Source organism: Eschrichtius robustus, chromosome 1 (assembly GCF_028021215.1).
Source record: "Eschrichtius robustus isolate mEscRob2 chromosome 1, mEscRob2.pri, whole genome shotgun sequence".
Classification (NCBI taxonomy): domain Eukaryota; kingdom Metazoa; phylum Chordata; class Mammalia; order Artiodactyla; family Eschrichtiidae; genus Eschrichtius; species Eschrichtius robustus.
Genome location: NC_090824.1, coordinates 198,227,527 through 198,255,076, shown reverse-complemented (window position 1 = coordinate 198,255,076; position 27,550 = coordinate 198,227,527). Strand labels below are relative to the sequence as shown.

General features: G+C 53.6%; 1 protein-coding gene across 20 annotated transcripts in view; it reads right to left on the bottom strand.

Annotated features, from left to right (window-relative positions):
- The window catches only part of LOC137776237 (uncharacterized), a 23,797-nt gene extending 10,606 nt beyond the window's left edge, over positions 1 to 13,191 (bottom strand). For 3 of the 20 annotated variants that reach the window (XM_068562559.1, XM_068562577.1, XM_068562568.1), the window contains exons 1-7: positions 12,236 to 13,191; positions 10,981 to 11,414; positions 10,423 to 10,473; positions 9,778 to 9,857; positions 8,532 to 9,530; positions 8,177 to 8,238; positions 222 to 347 (exon numbers count right to left, since the gene is read on the bottom strand). In XM_068562559.1, coding sequence (XP_068418660.1) covers positions 11,147 to 11,414; positions 12,236 to 12,672 — 705 coding nt within the window. In that variant the 5' untranslated portion in view covers positions 12,673 to 13,191 and the 3' untranslated portion in view covers positions 222 to 347; positions 8,177 to 8,238; positions 8,532 to 9,530; ... (1 more) ...; positions 10,423 to 10,473; positions 10,981 to 11,146. The other 17 variants (XM_068562551.1, XM_068562593.1, XM_068562481.1 and 14 more) reach the window with 17 other exon arrangements.
- Between the last annotated feature and the right edge of the window lie 14,359 nt (positions 13,192 to 27,550).

Here is a 27,550-nt window from a genome sequence, read left to right as displayed (position 1 = left end):
TCCCTCTCTCTCCCTCTCTCTCCCTCTCTCTCTCTCCCTCTCTCTCTCCCTCTCTCTCTCTCCCTCTCCCTCTCTCCCCCTCTCTCTCTCTCTCCCTCTCTCTCTCTCTCTCCCTCTCTCCCCCTCTCTCTCCCTCCCTCTCTCTCCCTTCCTCTCTCTCTCTCTCTCTCTCTCTCTCTCTCTCTCTCTCCCCCCCCCCCCCGTCTCCCAAGCAGCGTCACCTGCTCTGTGGAGCACGGGGTCCAGCTGGCGGCTTCGTTCTCTGATGTTCCCAGCGGCTCAGGAAGGTGAATGGCTGCTACATTTCCTGGTTTTCAGAATTTCCAGACTTTCTAGGAATTGGGGGTCTATAAATGCAGATGAAGGGTCAGCAGTGTAACATGGACAATCACAGAAAAGCCCATCTTCATCCCCAGATCATGAACCCGGCAACTACAGAATCTCCTAATCATTCAGCTCTCCTAGGGCCAGGTGCTGCTGAGAGCTTTGCCTGCCTTACCCCCAGGGCCCCCACCTTCCGCCCGAGCCATCGAGGCTGAGAATGGGTGGTCATCTCGCTAGGTCCTGCGCTGGGAAGGATGGAGACCAGACGTGGGTGGACAGAGCAAGGAGAGGAGCTCTGGCTGCAGGAAGCCAGTAGCTTTGAGAGCTCAGTCCCACAAGCCCCGAAGACAAGGGGGCAGGGAGGTTTCACCTAGAGAACAGGAGACTGGATGGAGGTGGCTTCCCGACGTCCTTGCAGGGAAAACAGGGATGGGTTTCTCTTCACACTGAGCGCCTTTAGAATAAGTGGGTTCAGTGGGCACTTGGGGAATGACTGGAGTTGCCGTGACAGTGGTCTGTCCCGCTCTAGAACCCACGTGAGGGAGGTCTGCACTCTCCCCTCTGTAAGTGTAGACCCAGAGAGGCGCCAGCTGCCAGCCGGGGCCTGGCAGAGCTGCTCAGCGCCCTGGTCCCACCTGCTGTCTAGGCCGCCGGACACAGGATCCTGGAGGAGAAGGACTTTTGCAAGTCCAGCCCCTTGTTGCCCTGGCTCAGGGTGGCCGGCACTGGGAGCCACCAGAGAGCTCCCCACTCCTGGGTGGCGGGCGCTGGAGAGGGCCCGGGGTAATGCAGGGGTGCAGTTGTGCAGAAGAGGAGCCATTTCATGGACTCGGGCTGCTGTTTCCAGGCGTGTGGGTTTGTCCCGTTACACGGTCACCAGGAAACGCAGCACATCCTTCCCGAAGTAAAGATGCGGCCCGGCAGCCCTGCATCCAGAGCTCAGCTCCACCGCCTGCCAGCCACGTGGCCCTGGGCAAGTTAGGGAACCTTCTTGCTTTCCTTATCTGTAAAATGGGCACAGCCATCCTTGCCTTCCTTCAGGATTGCTGCAAACACAGGGCCGGTCTCCTAGTCAGTGCCTGATCAACAGCAGATACCGTATGATGTGGTGCTTAATGGATTCGGAAACCTCCTCTTTATCTTCTTCACGGGAGTAGATAGATACCATTGCACCCATTTTACAGATGGGGAAACAGGCAAATAACTTGCCTCAGAGCTAATCTCAAGCCCGGTGCTCATTCCACCGTATCACAAGGCTTTCTCCCTTTGCTTCTTTTTTCGGTTAAATCCAACCACCACCTATAAGCCCCCTTTCCTTCCAGGCCCTCCCTTCTCACTCAAGATGGGTTGCAGCATCCCTTTCCTTGCAGCCCGGCTCCTGAGAGACAGGTGGTGGTCCATTGCCCCATCCAGCCGCCTTTAACTGAGCAAGAGAGGGCCGTACCGCTTTGCTCCGGTCCCAGCTCTTATTAACGCAATTAAAATGCATTCCGCTGCTCCAAGGTGTGAATGTGTTCCAGAGGCTGGTGATTGTCTACGCAAAGATGCACTTATAGTAAAAACGGTCTGATAAGTGGCTTAAAGGCTTACAGCAGAGTTGGAAGACTAGCTTTCATCATTCGAGGGGTTTTGCAGGGCAAATGGTGACAATTGCTCCATCTCCATGAACACGACGTTGGCAACAAAACCAAGGAAGCGAAAGTCTAATGATGAGGTGCCCGAAGGAGGGGAGGGCAGCTTAGTGTTCTGCTGGTAGGGGAGCTAGATGCTGAATCCCACGAGGAGGGGCAGCCTGCTTCGGTTACCGCATCAGGATCCCAAACTCCCAGATCCCAGGTCTAAGACCCTCACCCCTGGGGCAGGCCCCGCAGCTTGCCCTCTGCAGCAAAAAGGCAGAGGTCAGAAGGTGGATCGTCTTGACCTTCACCCGCCTGCCTGTTCCATCTGGAATTCTCTGCCTACACAGCCAGGGCCTGGCAGCCGTCAGAGGTCCCCAGATGAAATCCTGCTAATCAAGAGCTTTGCTGATGTCTTAGCATTTCTAGGGTGACCTAATTCCTTGTGTCAGTTTTCCACAACTTTTCTATTTTTTTCCTCTCTTTTCTGTAAGAGCGAGTCCCTGGACTGAGACCAAGTGGTTCACAGGGCCAAGAAACCAGAGAGGCTGCAGAGGCTCCGAGCACGATGCAGAAAGGCTCCGGGTGCCAGCACCACCCTGCAGAGGGGCTGCCCGGGAGGCCCCTGCGTGCACTCAGGCCCCAGCTGCACCCCCGGGCCCGGAAGGGCTCACAGCTCAGGTGCTCACCAACCACCGCCCAGGGCACGCGTCTAGAGCCTACTGACTCAGGAGTGAAAGCCCTGACCAGCCGCCCAGGCGATTCCAGGTGCTTCCTGCTTATCAGTCATTTGATAGGTACCATCCTCCTCCTCACCATGGCCATCATCATGGGTACCATCCTCCTCCTCACCACTGTCATCTTCATGGGTACCATCCTCCTCCTCACCATGGTCATCAGCATGGGTACCATCATCATCCTCACCACTGTCATCTTCATGGGTACCATCCTCCTCCTCCTCACCATGGCCGTCATCATGGGTACCATCATCTTCCTCATCATCGTCACCATCCCCCACCCCCCTTTGATGATGGGGATAAATAGGACAGGACCTTCATCAACCTTCCCGATTCCACCCCGGGGGTGGGTGGGAGGGAGCTGGTGGGAGTGTTTGGCTCAAGTCCCGGAACTCTGGTTCACACTCTCTACTTTTAACTATTTTGCTCTCTCTTCTCCTGCCTCTTTCCAGGACACCCTCACTTCTTCTCCTGCCATTTCTGTGAGAGGAGGGGTACACAGTAGATTTTGCAGATGAGAACCATCAAGCAGATGACAGGACTATCTTGGATTACCCTACTTAGAGCGGTCACTGGGTTGGGAGTCGAACATTTCCAGACTAACTTTCAAGAAGCCTCATTCTGGTATTTAGAAATGATCCAATAGAGGAAGAAATCCCCATATCTGCCTCCTCAGCATTAATGTGCACCCAGATTCCCTGGAGGTGGAGTGAAAAGGCAGCCTCAGATTGGTCAGGTCTGGGTGGAGCCCAGAGGCTGCATTTCTAACAGGCACCCAGGTGACGAGAAGCTTCTGGTCTGAGGCCTGCCCTCTGAGCACCAAGGCCCTAGAAAACAGATATCCAGACCGGATTCCTGGGGTCTCCTGAGGCTGCCTCAGAAGCTGGCCTGGGGCTTGTGGGAAGGGGTTTTGAGTAAGATTCTCCTTGAAAGGGGGGTTTTTCATGCTTTGAAAACAGGTTTGAAAACCACAGCCCTAAATATAATATCCCATACATTTGGCGAGACTGACTAGAATATGAAATTAGAAATTTCTCTCCCAAAGATCTTTTTTTTAATACACTTTGCTGACTCAGAGGAATCGGCAGCCATATTTGGACAACTGGCCTCACCGTGACCCCCCTGCTACCTAATGGAAAATGGAAAATGTTGAAGGTATTCTACTTAGAAATAATTATATTTACATAGCCTCCGTGGCATCCATCTCTCTCTCACATAGATGCTTAGAGGAATACTTGCTTCTGGAATTCATCAGCTCCAGCTGTTTACTTCCATTTGAGGCCAGAACTTCATTTTTTCCCCCTGTGGTTAAGTTTCTTATGGGAGAGAGGGGGAGGGAAGGCTTCTAAGCAGCAATTATCAGAAATTGTTACCGTCCCTGAAAAATCGATCTGTCCCAAATTCTGAGAGCTCGCCACTGGATCAGAGGAAACGAGATATCGGGGTATTGAGCTGGACCGTAAGAGAATCCAGTGTTCTCCATCCTCTCCAGATGTCGTCTGCCAGGAAAGGATTCTGTGATCAAATAAGATGGAGACACGCTGGGCTGAACAAGTTTCTCGACTCTAGGATTCCTTGGAGTCCTTCGTAAGTTAGCACGGTATCATGCTCCAAAGGGGGATTAGAGTCTGCAGTGTTGCCCAAATTGCCTTGATCACAGGGCCTGCTTCTCATAGATCTTCTCGAGGAACACTGGCATTCCGTGGACTCCAATTTCTGGGACCACCTAATAGAGCCCCAGCTGTGGAGCATCTAACAAAACCCCCCAAACTGAGCAGACATCTTCCCATGTGGTCTGGTTCCCTCTGCCAGACACCAAGGCCTCCCACCTCCGGAATCACAATTCCAGGAAGGTCCTGCCAGAGACCCTCGGCAGCCCTGAGAGCGTGATGGCTGAGGCTGAGGCTGAGGCCAGAGGGCCGCCCCAGAGGCCAAGTGCCGCTGGTGCGAGCCTGGGACTGGCTTTCATTCCCCTTTGTGCCTCTAGGGTGGACTGCAGGGAGCCACCTGTAAATGTGGGATACACTGGATGTGGCGGGTCAGGGGAAGACGGTCTGGAGAGCAGCCAGGAGGAGGTGCCCAAGCCAGAGGGTGTACAGAGCTCCCAGGAGGGCAGGGAGAGTGGGAGCGAGGCCTCTGGTGTACGGGGCTGGGATCCGGCAGAGGGCAAGGGAGCAAGGGGCGTCTACTGGGAAGGAGGGGGGCACAGGGGGAATCGGCGCCTCACCTTGTTTTGCGTGGACTTCCCTTCGGCTGCCCCAGAGCCTCAGTGTACTCATGTCTCAGACAGGGTTCTCTGACCATTTAAGGACCCTCGCAGGTCTGGCAGTGAAAGTCTCTTGCATTTTTTTTGAAAACCAATTTTTTTTTTTTTAATGTGAAAATGTGTGTTTAGGAATAAAAATGCAACACACAACCAGAAACCACTACTCTATGAACAATGACATGATTACCTCCTCTAAGAACACAGAAATTAAGGTTTTATTGATTGATTGATTGATTGATTGATTGATTGATTTTTGGCGGCGTTGGGTCTTCGTTGCTGCGCGCGGGCTTTCTCTAGTTGCGGCGAGCAGGGGCTACTCTTCGTTGCGGTGCGCGGGCTTCTCATTGCGGTGGCTTCTCTTGTGGCGGAGCACGGGCTCTAGGCGCGCAGGCTTCAGTAGTTGTGGCACGCGGGCTCAGTAGTTGCGGCACGCGGGCTCAGTAGTTGTGGCTCACGGGCTCTAGAGCGCAGGCTCGGTAGTTGTGGCGCACGGGCTTAGTTGCTCTACAGCATGTGGGATCTTCCCGGACCAGGGCTTGGACCCGTGTCCCCTGCACTGGCAGGCGGATTCTTAACTACTGCGCCACCAGGGAAGCCCCAGAAATTAAGTTTTAAAGGAATGCCATGAGGAAATAATTCTTTAAAGTCCTAGTCAATTTATCTTGTTAACAAAGATGAAATTTATTTGGCTCTGGTCACGGTTCCGTCAGGTTTACTTTCTTCGTCCCGAAGTGTGGTGACGGTCCATTCAAGGCAAGCTGGGTGACCTTGGTGTTGCACAGACAAGCATTTTTAATTTCAGTAGTTATGTTTTTGTTTTAACATTTATTCGAAAAAATGTAAACTAGAACCTCAAGTCTATGCCTCCCTGCATGTCCTTGCCTCGCTGGAGGCTAACGCAGGTGGCCCCAGGGCTCTGGCAAATGCTTGGCTGCGAAAGTTTACAAGGTGGGAGCAGAAATGACAATTGTGAGTGGGTGACTGCAGTTGTAGATGCCCAGGAAAATTCAGGAATCCCCCCCAGGAATGTCCCCCGACTGTGAGGGAACTGGTCCCTGGGGCTGGGCAGGCAGGGCTGCAGGATCACAGGCTGAGCATACACTCCGGCCCCCCGAGTCCCCTCCAGCCAGCACCCAGGGGGGGCCGAGCCGCACAGAAGCTCAGCTGGTTTTCAAAACAACAGCAATGAACGCATGTTCCCTGATCTTCAGAACCCGGCGTCAAGGACTGCATCTCTCCCGCCAAGCCTCATGGTCCCTGGAAGTGACAGATGCCTGAGGACATGTAGGAAAGTCTGTGGATGAAAAGAAAACACCAGAAAGGGGACAATTTTCTGCCCGTCCAGCTGCCTGACGCTGATCTGGCTTCTGTCTCTTCGGATTCCAAACCCTGGATTTCATTCACTGGCCGAGACTACCTTAATTCGTCCTGCTCCCAGGACACCTGGCGAGACTGTGTTTAAAGTGTAACAGCGAGAAACTTCAGTCGCTCTAAAAGAAGTCCCCGTTTGACCCCTTCACGCTGCAGTTCGAAGTGACGCAGGCCTCGGCATGCGCGGTGGCCAGGCTTAAATAATGCGAAAATTTCTGTTTTCTGACTACGGCTCCAACCTGGCTTAGGCAGAGGGCTCTGTCCATTTGTCACACTCCTGCAGGGGTAATAAGAGTCCCTGGGACTTCGTGAGGGCTCCTTATATCAGGCACTATTCTAAGAACTTGACACTTACCAACTCATTTAACCCCGAGAGCCAAGGACGGTTATTATTCCCGTTTCACGGATGAGGAGAGTAAGGCCTTACCAAGAGGCTAAGGAAATCCAGAGCTGGGCTTTCGAACTCTTGGCCACTCACCGTCCCCCCCGGGGAAGAGGTTCAGGACCTAAAGCCTTTCTAATCTCAGGCTCAAAAAAACAAAAACAAACACCAGACATGTGGATTTCCACAGTCAGTAGTTCTCAGCGTGGATTGAGGTGACCAGAATTTCCTCTAGAACAATGTGGGAATCGAAGAATCTAGAGGGATCTCCAGGCGCCTGGGTTTGAGAAACGTGGCTTCATGTCTGAGGAAATGCTACCTGGGAATGTAGCCCTAACTCCCAGCCACCTAGTGGGGAGAAATTGGAGGGGGGAAGGGACTGAGGGACCTTCTGGAACCTTCTGGAACCTTCGTCCTGGGGTCTGGCCCAGGGAAGAGATCGGGTTTGGGGGTTTGCTGGGAAGCCCATTTGACCGGCTGCTTCCGAGCCCCAGGGCGTAACAGGGCCCGTTCTGTGCAGAACTGCAGATGTTGTGCAGTGACCGACCTGCCTTTGTTCCTGGGCCCGGGCCGGGTTTGCGGCCACGCTGCGCGCTGCTGTCTGGTTGGCAGCCTCGGGGGTTGTGCGGGTCCGCGTGCAGCGTCCTGCCCACCCTGATCCCGTGTGACACCCGGCGACCGGCCATCACTGCTGCTCCTGGCCTGGGAGGAGCCCAGTAGACGAGAGGAAGTGGGCTGGGGGCCTGTCTCCCAGGGCCCTAGGAGCTGGGGGCCGGCCAAGCGGACCCCCTTCCGCAGCCTTGGACAGAGACGTCTCTGGACCTTGGTGGGTAAAGTGGGTCTAACCTGTCTGCCCGCAGGGCTCGGCCTCAGGCCTCTTTTAGCCTCACCCACTTCCCCATGAGCTCCGCCATCTGGGGGCTTGAAAAACATCTCTGTGCTGGGGATTCCAGCCTTCTGTCTGCACTAAACTCCTGCCCGCCTGACATCCTCACGTGGATTTTATGTGTCTCACGCTTCACCCCGATCGCCCCACACCAGGCCTGGCCCCCCTTGGGTGACGCCAACCCCATCCGCCCAGGCACCCAGGCGCCCAGGCCAGCACCCTGGACGTTGTCCCTGGTTTCTTTCACATCCAGTCCACCACGAATTGGCATCTAGATCAGGAGCCTCCTTTCCTGGATTGTTGCCGTGGCGCCTGCCCTTGCTTCCCACTCCGCAGAGTGAGCCCTCACCCTGTGCGTCCCCTGTGGCCCTCTGAGGCCCCGCACACTCAGAGCTCAGACCCCTGACTGGCCTGCTGCACCCCTGGCCTCGTGTCCTACGCTCTCCCCCTCCTCCCTCCAGCCCATGGCGGGGGGCTCCGACCTCAGGGCCTTTGTCCCTCCACTGGGAGTGCGCTTCCCAGATACCCGAGTAGCTGCTTCCTCGCCTCCAAATTTGTGCTCTAACTGCCACCTTCACGGGTCACTCTACTTACAACAGCCGTGACGCGTCATCCTCTCCCTCTTGCCTGATTCTTCTTTCTCTGCAACAGTTTCCCTGCAAATAAACCACACAGTTTACTTCTTTGCCTTCATCATCTGTCCGTTCCTTGGGACGAGGAGCAGGGATTCTTGCCCATTCTGGTCGCTCCCCATCTGGGCACCTCCTGCCTGCTGCCGAGTAGGTGCTGATGCCGCTTTGTCACCTGAAAACCCTGCCTGTCCTGCGCTTTATGGAGAAACGCGCTCTCCAAACACAGGGGCCCCTCCTCACGGTTAAGATGCACAATTTCCAAGCTGAAAACCTGCAGGTCTCCGCCCCGGTACTTCCCAGGCCCCCAGGAGACTCACCTCTCCATTTAGTCCCAGCTTTGCGGATCTCAGCCATCAAGGGTCGGGGAGGACCGCCAACAGGGCCATCTGAGCCGTGACACGGGGACCGTCTCCTCTTCTGGCCGGGGCCCTAGGGAAGCCTGAAGACCAGGAGGCGTCCCGAGAAGCAGTCAGGTGACACGGCAGCTGGAGGCTTGCCCACCGCGGGCTGGCAGGTGACGGGCTGGGACAGGAAGTTCAGGCAGGCAGGTGGGAAGCACCCTGACACCCCCCCCAGAGCTCACAGCAGGGGGGACCTCCGTGTCAGGTGTGTCTCCCCACTGGACCGTGAGCCCCCGGGGGCGGGGGTCCATTTCTCTGCCCAGTGGCTGGCTCGGAGCTGGCACGCGGTGGGTACCGGTTAGATGCTAGTTAGGCGAGCAAGGCAGTCGCCACCTGGCCCCTGGTGCACTTCCTCGTTTGCAAGTTTCCAGCCTGAGCAGCACCTCCGTAGGAGGTGCATGACTGGAGGGTGTGGACCCCCAGATTTTGCCTCGTGGTTGGTTTCTTGGATCCACTGCTCCCTTCGAGGTCAGGCAGCTGTGACTGCTACGTACGAGAACATTGCAGAGTGGCTTCATTCCCACCCACCCCGGGTAATTTGTGGGGTACACCCTGGAATCCAGAAAAACAATGGAGCCCTGCCCCGTTCCCGAAAGAAAGAACTAAAGTGCTGCAAGCAATCTGGAAAAGAGAAAAGTGCTTGGACGCACAGACCAAGCAGAATCGTGTCACACCTCCCCCCGCCGGCCCTTCTGCTCATGTAGGAGAACAGGATGGAAAGGGCGGCCTGCGCCCATCTCCCTGCACGCATCCCCGGATGGGGAGCCTGGGTGCATCCTCCCCCCTCCTGTGGACATACCTCTGTTCACAGCTCTCTTGCAGCTTTTCCTCTTCTGATGGTTGGAAAGGGTAGGAGTTAAAATTGCAGGCTTGAAGCTTGAAGCCTGGGACACTTTCCGTCAGTGTGCTGGGCACCTTTGCAGGGGACCAAACCTGTGACCTCCCGGTGTCTGTAAACCGGGACCCCCCAGTCCCTCCCAGCCTTTCAGGTTTCCTTATTCATGCTTCCCAAGTGGCATTTCCCCCCCACCAAAAGGAACCTGCACACCAGGAGAGCCGTCCCCCCGAGCCCCCCAGAGTGGTCACAAATGGCTCCGTTTTGCCTGACAGCTACTTAGCTTGGGCATCACTGGAAAACTCAGCTCCACGGCGAGTAACGAACCTGGAAAGAATGTCGGTCTTCGCTGGGATTTCATATGACGGGTTTCTGGCTCTGAACCTGGATAAGATTAACTCTTCATTCTTAGGAAAGGAAAAAAAAAAAAAAAAAAAAAAAAAAAAACAACTAATTCTCCGAAATAGCGGTTTAGTGGAAAAATGTGCAGCTTTGAAAGCATCACGGGCAGTGCGATTTGCACGTCCCTTTTCCAGGGCTGCATATTTTCTGTGTCTGATGATATGTTTGTTACACCTCCTCTTGGCCAGGGACACATACAGTAAATCGTCGTCTCGAACCATGTAATCTCTTAACCATAAACCTCCAACATCTGCTGACCAGTTGTTGGATGGCGGGATCATTAACATGACTTCTAATTTTACTCTTTGAATTTAACGTAAAAAGGTTTAATGAGTGTATGTAATTCATACTTTCCAACTTCAGAGACTCCTGAAAGAGAAACCTATGCTTTTATAACCCGTCTCTGAAGTAGACGGTTGTATTTTTAAATCCTATTTCCTCCCCCTCACCCTGCCCCGTACACAGCTGCATTATACAACAGACCCACTGGACATTATCTCTCTTTCCAAAATATCCATTCAAATATTTCTCTAAGTTTTGGTGAAGAGCCCCTTTCAACTTCATGCTCACATGATATGTCAGATGTCCTATTCTTCATGTGGAGATTAGGCTTCCGTCCACCTATTAAAAACCAAATTGCAAATTGGCATCAGAAAGACAACCCTTGAGTCATGTTGGGAGAATTCAGTTTCAAAACTTGCTTTCACCCTCATGCCTGTTTTTACTGAAATGAGCGGGTTAGGAATGGTTTATTCCTGCCAATCTAGGCCAGTGTTCCCCTCTCCCCCTCCCCTGGCTGTGCCCTCAATCTCCAGCCTAGAAAGCGACTGATTTTGATTCAATGCCATTTTGGATTGACCTTTTTATTCAGAGTCTTGCCTCCATCAACATATTTGGGGGTACTTTTTAGGAACAAACTCCAAGAAGCCAGAGCAGAAACGTTCAACCCAATAACATATGCGACGGAGAAATCATCCCTCGAACCATTACTCGCTGTAGCTGTGTTTATCATTAACCAACTCCTGGAGAATTTCAAGAGGAATTCCCAGATGGGCGTTTGCCTCCTGTTTGGGGTCTTCTATACTGAAAGCAGGATGATGCTTTTAAAGCAAAAGGCCCAGAACTAACCTGATTAGTATGGCTTATTGACTCCTGCTGGAAGGTCTGCAGATGTTCTACAGACGCCCGTCCCTGTCTGCCAAGTGCATTTCATCTGCCTAGGAGAGCAGGACAGCGACACTGATAATGGATGGCCCGAGTCAACAAGCAAAGTCTCTTTGTTTGTTATGGGAAATTAAGGGGACAGCTTCCCTCTGATTCTCTCAAGTTCACCCAAGTTCAGAGGCAGCATCGCACCGCTGCGTTTTGTGTGGAGGGCCACGTCCCAAACGGGTGGCGTGGTCTCAAATGCATGAGGCTGGTGAACCTGACCCAAGCCAAGATAAGGTTCCTCCGTCCCTCGGCAGATAGTATGAGGCTCTGCTTTATGCCAGGCACCTTCCAGGCCCCAGGGATACAGAAGTGGAGCAGAAGAGACGCGCTGCTTTCTTGGCACGAACTTTCTAGCAAGAGGAGAGAGATGAGAAGCAAGTAAATGATCTGACTAGGGCAGTGAAGTTCTTCCACCAAAGACCTGAAGAAAATTTCCTCGATTCTTTGGGGGACTAGGGATTTACTATGTTTCTAGAATTCTTGAGAAAGTTTGCCTGTAGAACTTCTTTTGAGAGCTAGGGGTGGTATTGGGTCTGGTGAAGAGGCGGGAGCTGCAGCTACGGGTTGGACGGCACTGGGGAGAAATCTGGAGGGAATCTAGTCCAAGGACGTGGTCACATGGAGGTGAGGACGCAGGCTGCAGTCAAGGTGGGAGTAGGAGGTGCTGCCACCACCAGGTTTGGTCCAAACGTCTCTAAAGAAGACGGAAGGAGAGAAGATGGGCACAGTGACACGGGAAAGGGGGAAGGGGAACGCAGAGAGGTGGGGAAGGGGGAGGGGCAGGTGGGGACCAACTTGGGAGGGGCCTCGGGCTGTGGAATCAAGTCCTCCCGGAAGGATGGAGCTGGCTCCATCCTTCAGGCGCTCCGTCAAAGGGACCGAGCCTGGCTCCCCTGCGGTGAGTTCCGAGGTGACGTGGCCTCTTTCAGTTTGCTCCCCGTCTAAGCTCTTCCCTTTGTCCCCGCCCTGTTATGGGGCAAGTTGCCACCTGAAAAGAGTCCAAAGGAGCATAAACCGTGCAGGGGTTGCCACGGTGCATGTTTCAATGGCATATTATCCAGCGGAATAAAGTAAATGACCTACAGAGCCCAGGCAAAACGAGGCAGCAAGTCGATGGCTCCGGTGCCCTGCCTTCTGAAAAGAACGCGGCAGCGTCCTCGGAACCATTTACCTCTTCGGTTGAGCACGTATTCGACGCGGCTGAGTCGGCGTCTGGCACCCCTGTGCCGCCCTGGTGGCTCGTGGGCTGGGGGCGCGCGTGCCGCCTGGGCTCCCCCTGCTCGGCAGGATGGCCCTCGCCAGCCACCTGCCCTGTTCACCTCTCAGGGGTTCAAGCGTGGCTTCGCTGGGCCGGGGCTGGTCCAGCCGCGGCAGCCCCAGCATCCTCGCGCGCGCAGCCCCCAGGCTGGAGCGCAGACGCCCGCCAGGCTTCCCGAGCTCCTCCGGGGCCGGACGCAGAGCGCGGAGCGGGGCACGGGCAGGAAAGGGAAGGCGCAGGGAGGAGGACGTGGCCACGCGGGCGGTCCTCGGGCACCTCAGCCTCATCCTGTCGGAGTCCATCTCGTCGGCCCCTGGGGTCGTCCCCACGTGGCTGGCGTCCCCACCCATTCGGCTCCCCGAAGCGGGACCCTGGGAAGTGGCCCCCAGGCCGCCCCCGCCCCTCCCCGCACCCCGCCTGCCTGCGGCCACCCCAGACCCACCGTCCGCCCGCCAGCCTGGGCCGCCCAGTCTGGAGCCGCAAAGGGCTGCGCGCGGACACTTCAGTTAGTTCATTGGTCTCCGCAGGAAGTCGGGTCCGGCGGCTCCGGGGCGGGGCGGGGCGGGGTGCCTCTGAGGGCGGGAAGCCCACCTGTCTCGTCCGGGCTCAGCCCCCAGCACAGGTGCGCGCCTGGGCACGTTGGCCTTGATGGAAGAAGGGAGTGGCCCTACTTCCCTCCCTCGGTCCAGGCCCCCGAGTTCGCGGCCTCCCGGGGCCTCTCCCCGCCCTCAACACAGCCGAGGCTCCAGAAGATGAAAAGCCCAGAGACTCTGCGTCTGAAACCCCCGGGGGTGCCCACTGCCACCGAGACGAGGGTGCGCAGTCCGGCCCGCCGGCCCCAGCGGCCCCCGCCAGTGCCCCCCACACCTGCCGGCACCCACGGGTCAGCGTCACGTCCTCCCTGCGCGCCTTCCCTCCTCCAGGCTCCCGGTCTACGTCGCCTCCCCCAGGAAGCCCTCCTCTGCTGTCCCGCAGCACGCACCCGGTTCCTGAGAGCCCCCTGTGCCCCGCTTCCCTTCCCTCCCGGCGTGGGCAGCTGGCCCTCCACGGCATGATTCAGCTGCCAGCTGCAGGGCAGAGCACGAGGGAGGGTGAGGACGGAGGGGCAGAGGGAGACTGCACGTTGCCCTTGAACTTGAGACCTCATTCCCCTGGGCCGGTCAGTGGCCTGGCCGCCCTTCAGAGGCAGCACCCAGCCCCACTGCAGCCCCGCCAGCACGAGGCTCCATGATGACAGATTCCGGCCCCATGGAAGGGTGCTGGGAAAGGTTTCCAGAGCCGCGGTGGCCTTTGAAAAAGCCCGATAAATATTTCAATCAGAGAGATAAAGGATCTGACTGATGAGCCTGGTTCAGGCTGGAGCCGGGCCCGGGGAGTAGAGGCGTCTCCGGCTCACCCCCTGCTCCCCGGTCCCCGCAGCCCGGCCTTGTCTCCAGGCAGAGGCTGTCAGTCCCACCCCGGGGGCCCCCGGAGAACCAGAGACGCCACAGCTGTGGCCACGCTCATAAAAAGAGATTCATGGAATCAGGGCCTCCTCCCCCCGCCCTCCGAACCCCACCCAGGGCCTTCCAACTGGAGTCTCCCGCTTTCTCTCTGGTTGGGAAGGATGAAGCAACCCTCTCTGCAAGAGACGTGGACACAAGAGGGAGCCTGGGCGATGTGCTTACCGGAACGGACGTCTGCGTCTGTGTGTCCGGCACGCCTTCCCTGGGGGAGCCCTCTCTCCACAGAGCGGGTGTGCCGGTGTGCCTGTGTGCCCCGGGGGCTCTCTACTCACTGCGCCCTGTCCCAGACCCAGAGCGGGCAGGTGACCGGGGCTCGAGGAGGGACAGCACACAGCCCAGACCCGTGGCCAGGCCCCAAGGCCCGCCCGGACATTCTGCTGGCCGAGCGGGGAGACTGCTCGGTGCGGCCGTGGCCTCGAAGGCCCGGCCCACGCCAGCCCCACGTGCAGGCCTGTTTGGAGAATAAACCCAGCCAGCCGGAGGGGACCAGAGATGGAGCCTTGGTGACATCACCGCTTGGGCATCTGGCAGCAGCTGCATGAACTTCCTGGCTGGGTGCCCCCCCACCTTCCCCGCTTCGAGTTGCATTTCTGTCGCTGGCGTCCTGTCTGGTGAAAACGCTGACCATCAGGAAGCTCGCTGCAGAGGGACACCGTGGCTTCTGGCCACGGGCAAAGGATGCCAGTCCCTTACATGATGCCCAAACAGGTAGTTTGGAAGAGGTGTGGGAAGGAGTCACCCCTCCTTGCTTTGAGGAACTCATCGTCGGTGGCACCAGTAAGTCACCCAAGGCAGCCTGAGGGGAAGAAAACCCAAGTCTCCAGAGTATTTGCCCCAGGCCTGGGCTTCCCCTTACTGCCCACAAGCCTCTGACTGAAGCGGAATCGGCCCATTCTTCGGAGGGGGAAGTGAAGGCGTGGGACGGAGAGTCGCCGCCTGGTTCGTGCTGCCAGTGAGGGGCAGAGCCAGCATCCAAACCCACGTCTATCTGGCGCCTGGGCCCGCGGTTTTCTGACGGGCCGTTCAGCTTCACAAAGGCAGCGGGGCCCAGGGCAAGGGGAGACGGACCCTCTCTCTAGAGAGGCTGGGGAAGGCCTCCACAGAGGGTGGCCTCCGACCTCCGCATCCTCACGCATCTCCCGGAACTGCAGGGTCACCCTCCGTGGAGACTGGGGCGCCAGGAGGGCCCTGCTCCCAGCCAGCGCTGGAACGTGCCGACGGACATTGCTACACAGGCAAGGTGCAAAGCGGCTTCTGGAACCATCCTTCCCTCAGCCCAGGAAGAAGGGAAGGCACAGGCTGGGGGCCCCAAGCCCTGGAGGAGGGGGTGGAGGCTGGGCTGCCAGATGGGGGGATGGGATGGGTGTCCCAAGCTGCCGTAACGCACCTCTCTGAGCCCCCGCACGGGTGAGTTCAGGTGATCCCTAAAGTGATGCAGGAGTGGAGCGAGGGGAGAGGGCTTGCTCGCGGCTTTGACAGATGGCTCTGGAGGGGCATGGGTCTTCCCACGGTAACTTCCACACACACACACTCGGATTCGTATCCCCGGCGGCCACCGTCCTGGCCGATTGCAGCTCCAGTCTGGGCGCTCACGTCTGCCGGCTGCCTTTACTGGCTCTCAGCCACGTTCTGCAGGCACAGGCCGTGGAGCAGGAGACCTCAGCTGATTGGCTGCCTGCCCCCCCAACCCCCCTCCCCCAGCCCCCCGGTTAGAAGTGGCATTTTCCACGGAGGAGCCACGAGCACCAGCGAGAAACTGGCACCCCAGGTAGGGCGCAGGGATGCCCGCAGCATCCCCCAGCAGGGACAATGTGGGCTGCTCCCCTGGCAGACAGGTGCCGCCCCGGGTGGGGAGCGGCAGCCCCAGGAAGGTGGCATGGGGCTTCACGGCCCGATTTCTGGTCAGTCTCTCCTAAATGCCAACCAAAAAGGAAAAATAAAGAGGCAAAAATCCACCGGCACCTATAGCCACTAAACATCACTCACCTTTAGAATGCAATTAAGAAAATCCTGGGGCTTTTCTCTTGGGGTCCATTTAAATACTGCAGTGATAGTTATCTGTGACGTCAGTAAAACATCTGGCCTGAGGTTCCATATGGGGAGCCTGAAAGAAGAGAAAAAGCCCATGCTGGAAAAGATTTTCAATCTGTGCTCACCATTTTCTAAGGGATACCCTCCCCTCGAAGGTCCTTCTTTGGTGGTATTTCTGAAACGACCCGGTGGGGTATTTCTACCAGCGCTCACCTTTGGTATTAAGACCAGTACCAGCCATTCCTATCTGAAATGTCTTTTATAATTATGTAATTACATACCTCATTGATCCAATTGTTAAGCCCACAGACTGATTAAATATTAACCACCGCTTGGTTCTCCTGGCATCATTAGTTGGAACGCAACCCTGTAATCTCAGGTGACACGCGACGGTAATTATCCTTCACATCCACACACAGCTGAAAACCCAGAGCAGTTAAGCCCGATAAGGTTGCCCGGTAAAATGCACTGCCTTTAAATCCTGTTTTATCTCCATCGTCTCCAGCAAGGCGCATTTCAGCCCAGCTCAGGGTTTTTCAGCAGCGGCTGGCTGGCGGCTGGCTGGGGAGGGAGGAGGGGCAGGTGTACCAAACAGATCGATCCCCATGGATCCAGCCCTCTCCAGCCATAAATCCGAATGGGCTTCAGAAGTTCTAATGGGATTTTTCCCCGAAGCACTAAGATGCAGATCTGGTTTAGCTCAAGCATCCCTCATTTCAGAAAACAGTGTTGAGTCCGGCAGAGCTCGCCTTGCTTATTCCCTGCGGGCCGAGGAGCTGCAGGAGACCGGGTCCTGGGACCTGGCCTGGACCAGCCCCTCGGGCTTTGAAGGGTCCTTCTGTGCCGGCCTCCTTCCAAACTGGCCTTTTCCTTCAGGCCTTTGCTAACCCTTTCCGCTGGAGACCCTCAGCTTCTCCACCCCCTTTTCTTCCTCTTCCACAGCCTCTGACCCCTTCCATCCAACTCTCCCCCGCCCATGGCGCCCCGCAGAGCCTCTGCCCCATGGCACCCGTGGCTGGCAGGTCAGGAGCTGACTGGGGCGGGCTTAACAAGAGCCTCAGGTGTTGGGTCCACCTGGCTCTCCAGGCTGTGGGGTGGCCTGAGCCGCTTCCTGCTTGGAGATGCTGCAAGCATCCAGTCCGGGAACAAAATCTGCAAAAGCAAAGCCTCCGCACGTGCCTTGGGCAGCCCGGCTGGCCCTCGGGGCCTCTCCCGACTTCCTTTCCCGCATGCCCCAGCCGTGCCCTCCTGGTGGATGAGTAATGGTCTGTGTCCTGCCCCGGGCTGTTGGGTGCTACTGCAGTCTCTGTTCAGACCCCAGTGCGCGGCTGGTGGACACTCCGGAATGTTCCTACACCACAGCTCAGACATGCGGGAGGACAGCACGGCCTGTCCAGCTCCAGACCTGTCCAGGCTGGCTCTGCTCAGCGCGGGACGCCTGTGGCCACCTCCCTTCTGACCCCAGGGTGGTGGTGCTGGAGCCTACCTGGAAAGCGAGCTCCTTGAGAAGGGTCGTGACATCAAATGGAACATCCCTCTAAACACAAAGGATGGGCTGCCGTGCTCCGCCTGGCTAATAATGAACCAGCATGAATGAGAAAGAATTAGCTAATTATTGCTCAAATCACATTTAAAAAACCACCACTCTTTGCCGAACTTTGGGGAAATGTATAGAAGGATTTGGGCTCATCTTAAAGATGTACTAACGCATGGGCAGCAGGAGAAAAAAGAAGGGGCAGGTTAAGCAGAGTTGATACTGATGAAGCAACTGCACGGGGTGCAGGTGCTGGGTGTCAGAACTGGTGAGGGGCTCAGGGTCCCGCAGGCCTCATCACGATGGCCTGGCCCCCTGGTCCTCGCCTCTGACGCTGTGAACCTCATGTCCCATGGCTTTATAAATTAAGAGTGATAAAAGAGGTTGGCATCTATATCACATGCCAGAGACCTCCTGCTTTAGGTCAGAGAGGAAAATGCAAAAAACATCTTTTTTTTTTTTTTTTTTTCCGGCCGCCTGCAGCTGGCGGAATCTTAGTTCCCTGACCAGGGACTGAACCTGCAACCTCGGCAGTGAAAGTGCGGAGTCCTAACCACTGGACTGCCAGCGAATTCCCCAATCTCCTTCTTAAAAACAACATTCTTTGCAGCAAATCTGAGGTTTGTATTTAACGCCCAGCAGGGCAGAGCGGTCGAAATCCTCCAAAGCAAACAGACTGGCAACCATCCTCCCAGGAAGAGAAGGTAGTTTTCTTTTGACAACTCATTTGCTTGATCTTAATTAGCCCCGAGGTTTTCATTGTTGGTGGTGTTTGTTTATTTAATACCAAAGTCAGGGGAAAAGTCATAGGGAGCAACATTACCCAACATTCAACTCTCTGGAGGAGAAACTCAAGGCATGAACGTGGTTTCTGTACGTCGTCTGGGGAATCAGTGAAACTAATTTTAAAAATAAGGAGACATGATCAATGGCTCCTGCTTGCTAATTTCCTATTTGACATCTTATCTAAGGATTTTCTCCTGTAATTAGTCAGCCCCAAGGCAAATTGGGTTGTAAGGCTTTCTCCTCTTCTGACGTTTCAATACAGAAGTTTCATTTCTCTGCTCTGTGACGTCCCAGCTACCTACGTCTTTGTGCCCAGCAAAGTAGCAAACTCTTGTGCCAGCAGCCGGGCTCCTAACCAGGTCCAGCTGCCCCGATGTTTAGTCAGCGCTGTGCCCAGCATCAGGCACTGTGGCTCCTGCCTTTGTGGATTTATCATTTTTCTTCCCTATTATGAGACTGTTCCCAGGGAATGCTTTTTCACGGCTGGCAGTAGGCATGCAGAGCCCTAGAAACCCGACAGGCCTGTCTGAGCCATGATTGAAAAAGTGGTTCGTCTTATGGCCGCAGTGGGGAAGATGGCAAGAGTTTAATTGGGTCCGACTTCAGGATTCAGATCATAGTTTTCCCTGGAGGTGTGCATGGCAGGAAGCAACATTACCAAATCCAGGACCTTTCTAAACGCTGAAATTAATCAAGTTCCAGGATCATTTGTAATGGGAAAACCTACGAGAGCGTTTGAACGTTTAATTACAATATTCTGTAACTGTTAGATCAGCAGTGACATTACAGAATGCTCTTGGTGACCAGATGACATGATGTTTTTCTGTGTGAGAAGGCAACGATGCAAAATGATGTCATCGCAGGCACCTTTCCTGCTCCTTCATCTTCCCCCAAAGGGACCAGTTCAAACAGATCATTTGACTTGATTGTTTTTAATTACATTGTAAACATTTCAGAAAAAATTCGAGGATGAAGGTGAACACGAGTCAGTTGGTAATGAAAATGCAGCCTCCAATTCTTCTTGGATGACAGATGAAATGAGTTTAATACATTCTTGCTCTGTGGAAAATACGGAACATTTAAAACTGCAAACAACTGAATTCAATTAGCAGACCTCGTTCAAAACAGCTTGGAGAACCGGAGGACCGGGAACTCCTATTATCCACTCATTGCAGACGTAGGAAAGTATCATAGTTCATGGCTGATGGGAATTGGTGGGGAAACAATGTAAAATTGGCCCCTGTGTTTTTCCATCCAGCCCGAACTGGCAAGTAGATCCACTCGGAGCTTCAGCTGCTCATGTTTCAACCCCTCACCTTTCATAAGCCCTTAATTCATCAGAAGGATAGAAAAGTGGACAAAATACTTTCAGTGTTGAAAGATGGACTGCTAACTGCACTGCCTTCAAATGCAAGTAAATCCCAATGGTGAAGTTCAATTCCGAATTTCCCTCCACTAATGAACCACAATCGGCCATTGTCGGTGGGCCGTGCCCTGCTCCCCACCTCAGAAGAAACCGGTCCTGGGCTTACTTTTTGAGTTGGCAATGCTCCCTGCTTCGGAGAAGGGAACACATGTTTTATAGAAAACATAACACGGCCTTGGCCGTGGTGTTCGAGGGTTGTGGTTTTTGTTGCTTAGCCAGGCCATCGCTTTTACAGCCCCGGAAACACACAAACAGCGTGGTTCACACATTTAATTGCTTCGACCTGTCTGCAGCGGGAACCCTGTTGGTCACCTGTGCTGTGGACTGTCCTTCCTCCGTTTAATTAGTTGCTAATCAAGTTCCATGAAAGAAACAGCATTTTTGAACTTGAGAAGCACAGCTTACTTAGGGAACCAGAATCTTCCGCGGCTTTCCTCAACCTCCGCAGCAGGATGATTCCAATGAAGACATTTATCAGAGTCTCCACATGCCTGCTTTTCATTTACCAGAAGTGGCCCTCCGATGCCCCTAGAGCCGGGGCAGGTGATCCAGTGAGAGGACACAGCTCAAATGCCCATCTGGGCATCTATTCTGGAAATCACCCGTCCCCACTTCACTCTGGGAAGGTGCAGGTTGAATGCTTCCTCTGAAGTCTCATTCTTCAGCCCCCTCTCTCTTAATTAAACGTCCTGAAAACGTGCATTTTGCGCGTATGTTCTGTGCCTGTGGTACCTCGTCTCTTGCACTTTGTATATATCACTTGATAGCATCGTGTTCACAAAACCCAGCGAACTGTGCTTCTTGGGCTATAGAGGTAGGTTTGACAGTTGAGGATTTTAGCCTTCCTTGGGGAGGTGAGAACTTGCGGACAAAGAATGTTGCCTGCCCTTCGGGTAAACAGTGAATGCTGCCCACCGTCAAGCCATCAGCTACTGCAGCTGCCCCCTGGTGGGGGGACTCAGGAGGGAGAAAGCCAGATGCTGGCCCTGGGAAGATGCTACGAAAGGGATCATTTCAATGAGCCCAGACTCTTGCCTCTTCCCAGACACAGAAGAGCACTAAAATCACTAACCTCAGATGTTTGTTCTTGTGATTAACAGTCATCTTTTCATGTTGGACTGCATCTTTTTTTTTTTTTTTTTTCAGCAAAACCTCCTATATATCCTCCCTTACCTCTTTGGAACAGTCCCTCAGAGCGATCTCAGAGGCTGATCCCCAGGCTAGAGTCCTCAGTAAGACTCCTGAACTGGGCAACTTTCAGGCTGTGCTTTTTTTTTTTTTCAGTCAACAAACTCACCCACGAAGACGGGACTCCACTCCACGCCCATTTGCGTGAATCACAAGCCAAGGCAGTAGAAGCGGGCTTTGGAACGGGACGGGAGCAGCTGCTGCCGGTCTCTCGGGGTGTCCGGGCCCCTCCCCCCCGGACTGGGGAGGGGCCGGGGAGGCGGGGTGAGGGCGAGCCCGAGAGGGGGCTGACACCGCTGTTGGCGACCCCCCAGGCCGCAGCTGCGGGTGCAGAGGGCCCACCCAGAAGTGCCGAAGGTGGGAGCAGAGCTCGCAGGCCGCTGGGGGGCTGAGGCTGGGTTGGCTCCCAGCGCCTTCCCCTAGGCTTGACCCAAGGGTGGGCAGAAAGGGAGACTAAACGAAGAATAAGCGCTCACTGGGAGAAATCGAGGGCTGCCTCCCAGTTCGGGGTCCCGTAAGAAAGCGTGTCCCCGTTTGAGGAGCAGGAGGAAGCCTCCCGCGGCTGGCGTGGAAGCTCGGCGGCCTCCGCGGGAACGGTCCCACCGTGAGTGACCACGTGCGACCACGTGCGAGTGGCCACGTGGACCACGGGTGCACAGATGGAGAGGCGAGACCAGCAGAGCAGAGTCGGGGGGCGGGGGGAGGCAGCCCCTCCCTGCAGGGGAGAGAGCAGGGCTGGGGGCGGGAGAGGCTCAGCTCCAAGGCGGGGGTCTCAGAGCCGGGGGGGTCATTTCCACCCACGTTCCCTGGACGGGACATGTTCAGGATGGCTTGGCTGTAAAACCACGGTTATATGATAAATATTGGTTTAAAAGGGGGAAATAATACAGCCCATGGGGTACAGGGGGTGATTTTCTACATGCTTCAGGTTCCACAGACTTTTCAGTGGTTGTTGATCTTATTTTTATGGTCTTCTAAAAGAATTGTCCATTTAAGACGTTTTCTCAAAGATGTTGTTGAATGTGACAAAATATTGGGATAAGCTTGCTGCTGGCCGTACAGGCACCCGCGTCAGGCTGCGCTTAGTAGGAAACTGGCAGCTCTCAGCTAGATTGGCTGCAATTTGGACTGTAGGGCTGCCCGCTGTGAAAGGTTTACTTTTTATTTTTTTGGCCGTGCCACATGGCACAGCGGGATCCTAGCTCCCCGACCAGGGATTGAACCCGCGCCCACCTGCAGTGGGAGCGCGGCGTCTTAACCACTGGACCGCCGGGGAAGGCCCAGGCGTGAAAGGTTTAACGCCAACCTCACAGCGCAGCGGAGCCGATTCACTCTACCTGAGACCTGATGTGGTCCGTGCAAATCACACCTCCAGCCACAAGGCGTAGAAAGAGAGCCATTAGCCTGGTTTCCTGAAATTTGTCAAACACGCTCACTTCAGAAGTAGCTCTTTCATCTTCCCCCTCCATCAGCTTCGCCACCAACTAAGACGCAGTGATTTTTTCCCCGCTAAGTTAAAAGACTGTTAATGCCCAAGTATGCTTAAGTCCGGCTGAAACTATTTTAAATTCCTTGTTATAGTAGAAGGCCTTTTGCTATTTCTGAATGGATTACTTGTGACACTGATGGCCCTGCAGCCCCAAACTCTCCGTTATCCTCAGCAGAGAGCAAACCCTGGGTCAAGACAGCATGATTTCCTGCTACTGTCTCAACTCGTGAGCAAATCGCTTAGTTTTGGAGCCCAGAGCTTTCCCTTCTGGGATTGTCAACCAAGAGGCCAATTGGTGTCCATCTTGGCAATGGATTTTGTGATGGGGAAATTTTCCCAGTTGTAAGTGGACTGAAATCCCCACTGAATCCCACCGGACCCAGAAAAGCACGAGCCCTTTGTGAGACTGGCATAAGATTGCCCTCTTCAATAATAAGGGCCTTCAGAGCTAACAGATATTACCGAGGTTATTATTTTCCGTATGAGATGATGAAGACGTTTGAAATAGTGTTTTCAGGGCACTGATGAAAATCAAAGCAAAATGAAAACATCCGATCATGGCCAATTTCCTTCTCTCCTAGTGCCTTCTACTATCAATGAAAGAGTCGGAGCCTATGCTCCCATCCACGTGCAAACGGAAAAGTACAGCTGGGCACCAGCATCTCCCGGGTAACCCCATGTGACCGGAAGCGCGGAGGATCTTCTCAGACCAGTGCTGCTCTGTGCTGGGCTGGCTTTCCAGGGGGCCCCAAGTGGGCTAGGGTGTGGGTCTCCACATGAGCTGGGCGCTCACGCGTGAGTGTTGATTTGGAAATCTCCCTGGAGGACCCGTGAGTAGTTCCATAAACTCTTGTTTGGGCAACTTGGGACAGACTTAAGCTGCTATGAAAAGGGGAACCAGACCGATTTTATTTAAGCCAACACATTAAAATTGAGAAAGATGGCCCTCCGAGGAATACACACAGGAGAATGTGATTAACTAGGTGTTAACTTTGAGTGGTTTGGGCCAAGTGACAGCTGCGTGACAAGCAGACTTTGTTTTCACGGCGGCACAGGGTATTGGACATGGGAGGGGGTGGGAGTTTGTTTGCATCAGTGAGAGACTTGGTCTAATTTCAGCATCGCTCCCTGGAGATGATGGAAGGATACAGATCCTTTTGAAGTCTAAGCGGCTCTTTCTTCGGCCACGTTCTACCCTTGTGACCCAGTTATACCGCAGGCCTGGCAAAACGGCAGAACATTTGACAGGACAGTGAGGCCAGGAGGACGAGAAGGAGGGGTCATACCCACATCCTCAGAAAACCTGGCCCGACATGGGCTTCTCAGCACAGGCGAGGAGAGCGGGAGAGGGCGGAGGGGAGAGGAAGGCTGTTGGTTCCAGTAGGTTCCAATGCCGTCAGAATCTGCATCTTCTTCAGAGGACTAGATTTCTGCTGCACCCTTTTATTTGAATTAGGATGAGAAATGAGAGACGATTTCAAACCCAGCCCAAACCCAGAGTCAGCAACTCTGGTCAAGTGAAACTTTGGAAGAGCTTTTCAGGGTGAGACCGGGCCAGGTGGCAATGCCTCTGGGTTCCTAAGTGACGGCTTCACTCTTTTCCAAAGGGCACTCAGGAGCCCCCCAGGGCGTTACTGAGGCACCAAAAGGCCTTCTTAGCGGCCACAGGCCTTCAGAACTTCCCAGCATTAGTCATCCCTTTGGCTTGAGGCCACCCTTCAGAAGGCCTATAAAATGCAAATCTGGGGAGAGATGCGGGTGTTCCATCAGGCCCCTGACAGCAGGGACCAGAGGGCCTGGGTGACAGACAGCCCAGGAAGGCCACAAAGGGGCAGGGAGGGTGGCAAGTCTGATGCCTGTAGCAGTCTAGTTCAGATTGGGGCCTCACTGGTGGGTCATGAGATCAATTTAGGGCGAGGGAGCCAGAATTAAAGGAAGAAATTAGAACATTCAAGATGCAAAGTGCATGATTATGTAGGCTGTATTATTTTTACGAAATCAAACTTTTGTACCTGTGGGCCGTGGTGCGGTACCGTCAGGCAGCAGGTGCTCAAGCTCAAGGGGTCAGACGACTTTTCCTTCCTTCACAGTGTTGCCGAGGCCTTCCCGAACGATGGCAGCCCAGCTACTGCTTAATCCGGTGGAGAGATTTTGCAACCCAAAAACAATAAATAAAATGCAGCCAAACATTCCAATAATGCAAAAGTAAGTGTCCCGCTGTGCCATCTCCTGGTACCCCTTTCCTGAAGCCCCCTTCCAGAAAATTCCTATGCATATTACAAGCACACATCGACCCCTTCTCGCCCACCCTTACTTCCTCCTTTTTCACATGACAGCACACCATACGTGTTCTGCATCTTGCTTCCTGCGCACAATACAGATTTCAGCACATGAGGTGCAACTTCCATCTTTTCTCCTGCAGCATAGTATTCCATCCCCTGGAGCACTGAAGCTTCTTTAAACCGGCTCTGACGGACATTTAAATTTGTGTTCAGTCTTATAAACAATGCTGCACTGAACATCCTCACATATGTGTCGACTGAAAAAAACCCACAACCTTGAAGTTGAGAATTACGTTTTATTTGGTGGACATACTAAGCACTTAGGCCCGGGAGAGAGGCTCTCAGATCGCTTGGACGGACTGTAAGGGAGAAGCCAGGATATATAGGAGTTTACGCAAAAAAAAAAAACAAAAAACCCAGATCGTCGGAACATCGAATGATGACTGTTAATTAAAGAAAACCAGACATCTCAAATTAATGAATTTAGCAATTTTCTGTGTATGGGAAGACGCAAGGGTCTGGGCTCACTGAAATGATTCCTTTGATATGCACCTTAGCTCTCTGGGGCCGGCATCCTGGGCTTCTCCATCCTGAATCCGCTCAGGGCGCACAGTCTGCGGCGGCTGCAGTGGCTGACAGCTTGATGGCTGCAACATCCTCTGTTTACTGACACGGCAGGCGACTTTCTTTGTCCACATCTGTCTGTGAACTCGTGCAGTAATATCTATAGGCCAGATCCCTGGACGTGGAGTTCCTGGGTCAAAAAGTCTGTGCATTTTAAAAAGATTTGGATAGAAATTGTCAAATTTGGTTTGTTCCATGGAGGTGGTACCAAACTATTAATGCCATTTTGCTGCCTGGACCCTAGACCCAGGCTCCCCACTACCCTACGGCACCCCACTGGGCCTTTCCTTTTATCATCAAGAAGTTCCTCATGCCATGTCTTGACATGGCACTGCTGCCCTCCTGCTCCCCCTACCCACCCTTTACTTCAAGAAAGAATCAACACCATTCAAAAGACTTAAGTCTTCTTGGATATTGCAACTTTCTTTAGTTGTAACCATTGTCAAAAAGGCTTGCTTCAATGAATGTCTTAGGAAAAATTTAACTGTGCTTTAATTTGGATGAGACTGGGAAAAGGCAGTGTATTAGCTTCATAAGAGCACACACTTAGCAATGACTTCCGGAAACAGCCAGAGCTTAGGGAGGGTCCTGCAGCTCGTATGTTTGAGCATCTGGATCTCCTCCGTGGCCAAATTTTTGTGGCAAGTTCTGCATGACAACTCAGGCAATAATCAGATCAAGTTCATTGCTGTTTCTGCAAATGCCCTTAGAACACCTGGTGGGCGGTCTCTTTGCAACACCTGACTGGAGATTAAATTCCTACTTAATGACAGAAGGTAAAATCTTTCATTTTTTTGAGTAGCGCTTAGTGGCTGATTTATCAAAACATGATCTATCATGATGCTAATTGCTTGCAATTTTGTTTTTGGAACGTACTGAAAGAGGCAAGTACTGCCATCCTATTACAGGTGAATTCTTTATGGCTAAGCTAACCAAGGCGTGGTGGGCAATTTTGAACATGTGAGCAAGTTTCACTGAAAAAAAAAAAAAAAAAAAAAATCCCAAACCTGTTTAGCTCCGCATCAAAATCAGAACAAGTGTCACATTTGGTCTCCTTCAGTAGACCCCGGATTTTCTCCTAGCGTTAAGGCAACACGTTGAAACATTCTCACACTTCAGAGCATGGAAGATGTGATGTACTACTTAGCTAACATCCTAAACACAAGTTTAAAATATGCTTGCAAAACCACGGTTATAGTTTTATTATGGGGATAACCATGACCATGACCAAATATGAGATACAATAAACATTTCACCTCCAAAAGGAGCATTCCTGGAGAGGTGAATATGGTTCAAATATGTACTGGATTGCACCCCAAGTCCAGATAAGCTGCCAACTGCCTGATGTTAGGGAAGTCCATATAAAGTTGAAGCTAAAAATCTGTTAAATCCCAGTTCATCCTTACCAGGGCCCTTTCTCTCAGAGCTCAGCACAAAGGGGAGATTCTACAAAACGTGTACCTAACAAAACACGTCAGCAGCTTGAATGGAGCAAACTGGTCCAGATCTGAGAATTCCAGTAAATAAATGAAGCTGAGCATTTATTGCCAACGATCATGTCACTGGGGCCACAGAAAACTGGAGCGGGGCAGCTGGGCGGGGGGGGGGGGGGGGGGCGGGAGGGAGCGTGGAGCCAGGGAAGACAGTGGAACGCACGCAGGTTGGATTATTTATGGCGTGCTGACGAACAGACAACTTTCCATATGAGAGGAACGGTCAAGCTCGAGCAGGAAGAGGTCCAGAGAAAGAGAGAGAAACAAAAGAGGTCATGAATAAAAGCGACAGCTAATGAAACAATACAAATCTAAAATGCTGTAACTTTCAGAAATAATTTAGGGCCAAAAGAAAAAGAAAAAACAAAAACAAAAAAACCCCCTCATTTTTCTGGCTCTGGGACAACTTGCCAAGAAGCAAAAGACATGAAGTGAAATGGACGTGTTGCATTTAAGACCAAATTTGCCTCTGTGCCTTCCTAGCTCTAAGGTGGGGAGCTCCTGAAGCTGGATTTATTCATAGAAAGGGAAAGGGACAATTTTATTCGTTTTTTGCTCACGTTATCTATTTTTTTCAACAAATACTGTACACTGTTCCTTGTCAGGGGCTGGATCCTCTGGGGCTACGTGCTGAGCAGACACAGTCCCTGCCCTCAAGAGGCGTATGGTCCAGTGTGGGAAACAGACAAGCCCATTGTGAGGATTAGGACACTGGGGTGGGAGCTGTGACCAGGGCCAGCGGAGGCCGCGGAGGGCAGCCACGGGGAGGAATTCATGGCCCAAAGTGGAACTTAGAACAGAAATCATCTAGTGAATTTTACCTCCTGTATTGATTAAATAGACACCAAACCTCCATGTGATCCCAATCCC